The 7,919-nt window shown below is 39.8% G+C and overlaps 1 protein-coding gene across 1 annotated transcript; it reads left to right on the forward strand.

Annotated features, from left to right (window-relative positions):
• Positions 1–1,041: 1,041 nt before the first annotated feature.
• On the forward strand, positions 1,042–6,978 carry LOC104958085 (mucin-2-like; the record flags this gene model as incomplete). Its single annotated transcript, XM_010785793.1, has 11 exons — positions 1,042–1,184; positions 1,288–1,319; positions 1,467–1,635; positions 3,032–3,127; positions 3,630–3,670; positions 4,130–4,882; positions 5,166–5,264; positions 5,568–5,696; positions 5,778–5,817; positions 5,957–6,077; positions 6,592–6,978. Coding segments are annotated over 11 exons (1,825 nt in total), but the record flags the coding sequence as incomplete, so codon positions are not given.
• Positions 6,979–7,919: the final 941 nt, after the last annotated feature.

Below are 7,919 nucleotides of genomic sequence, written 5' to 3' on the forward strand. Positions count from 1 at the left end.
CCATACCACAACCCAGTCTCCACCTTTTTGGTGTTGAAGTGGAGCTCTGGGCCTGGTACTGATCCAGCCGCGGGCCCATCCATCTGGTCCGTCAAGAGTCACCCTCATCTCATCAGTCCAGAAAACTTAAAAAATCTGTCTTCAGATATTTCTGGGCCCAGTCTTGATGTTTGAACTCATGTGTCTTGTTCAGTGGTGGTTTCAGCCTTCCTTACCTTGGCCATGTCTCTGAACACCTGAGACTTCTGGGCCCTTCAGGTAGGTCACAGTTTTAGAATATGACAGCAGTGCAGAGTAATGGGTTCCATCACCAAATGGCAGACCGCGGACCTGGACCCAGACGCCGACCTATACAGACCCGGACCAATAATCAATAAATGCTTACGGGATTTTCAGTTCTGATGGGGTGCTTCTATTCTAACCGGCGCTGAGCGGGTGCGAAAGAGAGTGAAAGATACAGGGAGATAAACACAGAAGAAGAGACAAGCGTGCGGCAGACAGGGGGAGAAGAATAAGTATCCATGGTGCTCTCTAAGAAGAGAAAAGTGGACAGTGAAAACAGAGCTTTTACCAAGAATGGACAGACTCATCCATGTTCATCCTGCCACTGGGAGCACAGAACCAGTGTGTCTCATACGCTCAGAGACGTGGCGCTCATTAAAAGTGCCAATATACCCACTCGAGTCTGAACTGAGGTCAATAAGCAGATTTTAGTTCCTGGCAGGACAAACTAGAGCTCAGTTCTCTCACTGAACAAAAGCAAGTGGGGGGTGGGATATAAAAGGGACAGAGAAACTGTCTCACTGTTCAATTGTTAAGATGTGTTGAGACTGATATAATCTAAGTCAAAATGTGACACAGTTGTTGAATTTAAGATGAATACCCCTGATATAGGGTGTTGGATCTCCTTACACCCTCTTTCATATGCTTTATACAGATTGGAATGGAAAATATGCATTCAAATTATGATATGGTCAAAATACAAATTTGCCTAATAATTGTGTACACAGTTTAGAGTCCTTTCATCACTGTATTAACCAGTTATTCAATTTCTGAAATCAGATACAACAAGAAGTTCGAGACAGGTAGTAAAGCATCCACTAACAACACCAAAGAGGGCTGCTTCTGTCCAACTGGCACCGTCTTATTCAACACTGTCTATGATACATGTGTTGCCTCCTGTGGTAAGAGCAGATCCTATATCCTATTTCTGACTGCGTCATACAATATTTGTTTCTTAAAACCTGAAGCACACCTTCATGTGACTTGTTCCTTTTGGAATTTCAGATTGTGTTGGACCTGATGGTGGACCCAAAGAGGTAATATATGTAAATGTGTTTATAGATGATATTTAAATCTGTATATAGATAATATGTCACATATACAGTATATATATATATGTCATATAATCAGGTACACTAGCAAAGCATGAGCTGAGTGTCTCAACTGTGTCCTATCGTAAACAGCCTGGTGATACATGGATAAGTGGCTGCAACATATGTGAGTGTGACAAGGATTCCATGAGCATCCAGTGTGAGCCTGCCACCTGCCCCACAGTGCAGAGCCCTGTCTGCAGCGGGCCGGGTCAGCAGCTGGTCAACAAAACAGAAGGCTGCTGCACAACACAGTCCTGCGGTCAGTTGAAGTTTCACAGAGTTAGATTTGATTCTGTTACTTTGTGTTGTCAACAAATGAATGTCTTACAAAGACAGAGCTGCCAGCTTTCTTTTTATGGAATCAGTGAGGAATCAGACTGACTGATCCCCTGCCTGGAAATATGCTGACTTCAACAATCCACTTATACTGACATGATATTGATGTCTATCTGAGAACTTATGCAGTGTTTGAGGTGTTTATTACATGTTCAAATTATTTTTAAGACTGAATATTCACCACCATTGACTTAAAGCTTTTGCAGAAGCTTCCGTTGCTGTTGAGAGAAACTACCACTGTCAGCTCACTTCTAGTATGAATATATACAAATGTTACAGCACGTTTGGTGGTGGTAGATTTCCTAATCTAATTAACATTGCCCATAGGCCTGTTTTGTAGCACAGTCAAATAACAGTCTTATGGAAAGGGAGCCATTGGCAATTGCTTACTGATATACATACTGAAATGTATAAAGTACACTACATAACATTAATTTAATTGAAACCTGTATCCAAGACAACTCACAAAAAGTGCATCCAACCCCCAAAAGTTTAGGAATAATGCCAAGAAGTTTTTTTAAGCCAAGGTTTAGTCAGTTTGTATTGTACAAAGAAATATGTGTATAGCTCCTTCTGTCCTAATATCAACAGGTTGAAAGAAGCATTTTTCTGTGAGCTTCAGAAGCTATTGTGATGTGATTGTTTAACCATGATTGAACATAGCAGTCCGTCAATGGCCATTGGAATATGGTACTGATACAATGGCACAATATGGGTCTTACTTGAGTATTGATTCTTCTTAATCACCTACAACTTTGTGTATGTTGAGTTTTTTGCTTCCCCTAATGCTATATACATTTTATATTTATTGATGTATACAAAAAATGCATTTAGGGAAAAAATCCATTAAATGTATCCACATACATACATCACACATAGCATAGGCTTTAAGATTGTGAAAAAGAATCCCTTAAGAACCACACCAGTGTTGTTTGCTAATGATATATCATTAACATTAAGGCAGGCTTCTTTTCGCAGCAAATGTGGGTGTTTGAGATAGAAGGATATGTTTTCTTCCCATCAAGCGGTGGTTTTGTTTTTTCTTACATGGTTAAATAATATGGGATATCTCCTCCATCACAATATTGATTCTCCTCTTGTTGCTCAAGGTTATGAGTAAGACGTTTAATAGAGCTGCTGTTGAGCACATCACACAGCCATCAGGTGTGAGTGTGTTGAATTGATTTAGTGTCTTTCTCTCAACAGTCTCCCACTGAAACGTGCAGGACTGCTGGTTCTTTAAGTTATTGTTATAAAAGGTCAATTGAAACTGATTTCCACATCCATATATAATCATCTCATCCCTTTGTGGCATACAGAGTGCAATGTAAACCTGTGTCCACGACCAATCACCTGCCCAGTGGGCTTCCAACGCAACGTTACCAGCGGCACCTGCTGCCAGTCCTACGAGTGTGGTATGTGACTTTACTTTATCATTGTAGGATTATCTGCTAACAAAAGTACAAAACTAAAACAGCAATGAGCTCTGCTGTGGATGTTGATGTATGTAAGATTGCCTTTAAATGTTAGTTCAAAACTTGAATGCAATCCTAAAACAGTCAAAGCCTTCTATGTACTTTTATTGTCCTGAAATAATTTGCGGTCCAAACACTTTTAAAGAGTTCATAATATTTTCTTTATCTGATTTTTAGATGCATTTTTCGATTCTCTGAAGGCAGACAAATGCTGTCCAGGCTTCAATCCGGCTATTCAATGTTGAAATGAAATAACATTAATTTACACATTTTAATATTTGTTCACAATATATTGCTTAAAAAGTACATCTGAAAGAAATAATGTTCACATTTAGGGATTTTTACAAAATTGACAGTTACCCAGTAACATAAATAAAACATCAATATACATTCAGTAAAAAGGTACACAGCCTAGCTAACTCATAGCTCTTTGTTTTTGCAGTTCCTAAAGGTGTATGTGTCTATGACATGAATGAGTACAAGGTAAGTCCAAACCCCATATACCAATATAGCTACTACATCATTGTGTGATTGCCTGAAATAGCAGAAACATTTCCATTAGCCGTATTAACCCACAGCCTGTTAGACTGATTTCATCAGCTCTTTGTGAGAAATTACATAAATACAAGAGGCGCAGTAGGTATGACGTGCTGCCAGTAACCAGAAACACTTGTTTTCACTTTTGACTCCATTAAAATATTATGAAGCAGTATTAGAATCACCTAAATGTGCCTGTCCATCTTTATTACTTATGTTAACCTATGTTTCTTTTTACAAGTCAGAATGTACATAACACAGACCAGTTCAGAAAGGCAACAATGGATCAGTACTTAGTCCATGAATCCTGAAATAAGCACATGCAGGGTATCTTCCATAGAATAATGAACAGATGTTTGAGAGTAACTAATCAATTTGTACTCTAAATATATGTGTATTCTACAGCCTAGTGACAAAATACCAACAGAAACAACACCAGAACCACCATTAGAACCGCCATCAACACCACCAACAACAACAACAACAACAACAACAGAACAACCACCTGGAACAACAGCACCATCAGGAGCAGGACAACCTTCAGGAACAACAACATCTCCATCAGGAGCAGGACAACCTTCAGGAACAACAACATCTCCATCAGGAGCAGGACAACCTTCAGGAACAACAACATCTCCATCAGGAGCAGGACAACCTTCAGGAACCACAACATCTCCATCAGGAGCAGGACAACCTTCAGGAACAACAACAGCACCATCAGGAGCAGGACAACCTTCAGGAACAACAACATCTCCATCAGGAGCAGGACAACCTTCAGGAACAACAACAGCACCATCAGGAGCAGGACAACCTTCAGGAACAACAACATCTCCATCAGGAGCAGGACAACCTTCAGGAACAACAACATCTCCATCAGGAGCAGGACAACCTTCAGGAACAACAACCTCCCCATCAGGAGCAGGACAACCTTCAGGAACAACAACATCTCCATCAGGAGCAGGACAACCTTCAGGAACAACAACAGCACCATCAGGAGCAGGACAACCTTCAGGAACAAGAACAGCACCATCAGGAACATCGGGACCTTTCACACCAAAACCCTGCCAGGAGTGTTTCTGTGGCCCCAAAATGGATCCCATCACTAGGTTGAACATCATTAACTGCAGACCTGTTGTGTGCAACACAAAATGCTCCAAAGTAAGATATACTTACAAACACAGACAAACTCAATTGTATCACTTTTTTATTTATTCATCTAGTGTCCATTGATAAAGTGATGAATATCTATTAAACAGAAAATCCCAGTTATGTTTTCCAGCTTTCATATCAAGTTCCCTTCCATATATGCTCTATTCATTTGAAATGCTAATCACAAATCGTAGCTGCACATGGACACATAAGTGAACATCCACACCTTCACACACATTGTATCCTTGTCTTACAAGGCCAAAGGACTCACTCTCTTTGTCTCTTTTTCCAGGGTTATGAATATCAGACCGTACATCGAAAGTGCTGCGGGAAATGTGTTCAGAAAAGCTGCATTTTCACCACACAGGACAACACAACACATATCCTTGAGGTCGGTCCCACAGCTGTGAGAGTGTTTCTTCACATTTTTGCTGACCAGGAGTATGAGAAAATGAATGGCACTCGTAGCAGACGTGTACAACCTGAATTAGATAGTTGATATTAACAGTAAACATGATTTTGTATATTTCAAAGTAAAAAATAATACTTAACTTAAATATATTTTTCACAAGTGTGAAAACTATTGGTGGTCTTTTTCTTCTACAGTAGCGATTAAGTAGTGTTTGTGGATGAGGCTAAATGAACCACCCTTTTTTAATATCTGACTGAGTTTCTGCTCATGGCATTGGTACAGGTCAACAACACCTTTATTCCCACGAATGACAAGTGTGTGAAATATACCTGTGAGAAGATGAATGGACATCTTGTTACCAAGGAGACCAAGACAACCTGTTCTCCCTTTAACCCCTTGGACTGTGAACCTGTAAGTTTATCTTACCATTAACCCCGCTTCAACCACCCAACTGTCCAACCCCAAACATGACATGTCTTTTTTTTAATGCAGGGCACTGAGACTACTGACACTACTGGATGCTGCAAAACCTGTAAGTTAGTGGAGTCAAAGTATTTTAATAATGTCTACTAAATCCAAAATGATCATTTGGTTTTAAATGGGAAGCATCAGAGGAAATATCTGGGAATCATGTGCCATTGTTAGAGCCTAACAGTTGCTGTGTGTTCCAGGCAAGCGGAAGAGCGTCTGTGAGATGAAGAGTAAGCTAACAGTCATGGAAGTGAGCGGCTGCAAGAGTGCGCAGCCGCTCAACATTACATCCTGCGCTGGACACTGTGGAAGCTCGTCCATGTGAGTATTTTTAGCACCTAATTTGAATGTTCACTTAATCGGAGAATCCACCTAGTTTCATAAAAATCTGAAGGGCAGCTCTTTCTGGTGTGACAAGAAAGTGAATTATATCAGTTTTTTGTGAAGGTTGACTGTCAGCAGTGCCTCACTGCACTCATACTTTCCTAATTCACTGTGAACTCGCCTGTCAAAGGGCCCAGTTATGGTGGCACCGGAAAGGCCTCATTCAACATGAATAATCTGGCCCTGGTTCGAAAGGTTTGTCACTTTTTGCTAGATTAACGTGTTGTGAAGGCCAAAGGTAGAATTTTCCTGTCAGAAAAAGTGTAAATAGAAATAAACACCATGTCAGCACAATACAAATAACAATAATGAGGACTTACAACAAGTACCTAATATTAAGACAGGGCAACCGTATTAGATTATTTATATATTTTCTGATCAAGTCACTGGCCGTTGAAGGAGCTGTTATTTTCGATGCAGAGGGTAAAAACTGTTGTCTGTTTGTGTGTAGATATTCTGCGGCAGCTAACAAGATGATGCACCAGTGTGAGTGTTGCCAAGAGGCCAGCGTCAGTAAGAAGAGTGTGGAGCTGACTTGTGCAGATGGCTCAAAGGTGAACCACAGCTACACTGCAGTGGATACGTGCAGCTGCAGAAAAGCAGACTGTGTGCCTGGGACCACGTCAGAACCACTTCGCCGCAGGAGACGCTGATCAGTCCCTGACACTGCTGTCCACCCCACATAAATCTTAGAAACACTGAGCAAGAATTAACCGTCGATTTTATTATTCTTGTCAGGTTTATTATTTATAGCTCAAAATGTGCTCTTTTCCATTGTATACTGGGATGTAAACTTTTTTGGAAGATTATTAATAAAATGAAACTTCTGCAATTTGAATAGTGGTTTTGACTCTCTTATTGATCCCTTGGGAATTATTAATATGAACAATAACTCATTATGATGATGTTTGATTGTTTAATAAATCGTTTTGAAAGCATCTATAAAACATATATATTATAGCTTTTTTCAGTGCTAATACACTTTAACGACACATAAAGCACCGACATTAAACCGACACTCAAAATGCAAAATCTCAGCTCAAGTCTCCAAAACTCTAAACACATTTTCAGCTCTGCACCCAATTTTCAATTACACATGGATTTTTTTGCAACCCACTGCACACGGTTCTCTTTTTCAGACACAGACATATTCACTTGTTTGCAATTTACACTACCATTAAAAATGCTACACTCATGAACTAGTACGCAAATACATGTGCCATTGGCAGGGCCGGACTAGGACAATAAGTCAGGCCAGGAATTATACACCCAGCAGGCCAGTACCAGTTTTCTTTTTGGTGTTTTGCTGGATGTATTTGTCAATATTTAAAGCGTTGCTGCCCATAGTGATAGCCCTTTAGTTTAAATCTCACTAACATCAATAACGTGTCCGACTGTGGACTGTCTGCCCTGTACCTGCAAGTTCTTCTGTGCTGGTTGTTCTACTACCCAAATAGAAATGAAATGGACAATGGTTACTATTTAAAAAAAGTGTGCCTTTGTATTTGATAACCGATCCATTTGAACATGTTTCAAGTGGGGGTGGACCTCAAGTCCTAGGGCAGTGTTTTTTTTTTTACATATAATTGTAAGGCAATACATGATTGTCACTAAAAGCCTTGTCTCTACATTACAATAAAATATAAAAAATAATTGACTAATTAATTTTAATAAAAATGCAAGTTAGTATTAAAGGCATAAAAAGACAGAAAAGTATAATTCTTTCTTTAATAGAAATGTTTCTTCTGCCCATAAAGTGTCCAAACCAGGCTTGTCTGG

The sequence above is a fragment of the Notothenia coriiceps genome, unplaced genomic scaffold, assembly GCF_000735185.1.
Source record: "Notothenia coriiceps isolate Sejong01 unplaced genomic scaffold, NC01 NC01_scaffold00028257, whole genome shotgun sequence".
In the NCBI taxonomy this organism is placed as follows: Eukaryota; Metazoa; Chordata; class Actinopteri; order Perciformes; family Nototheniidae; genus Notothenia; species Notothenia coriiceps.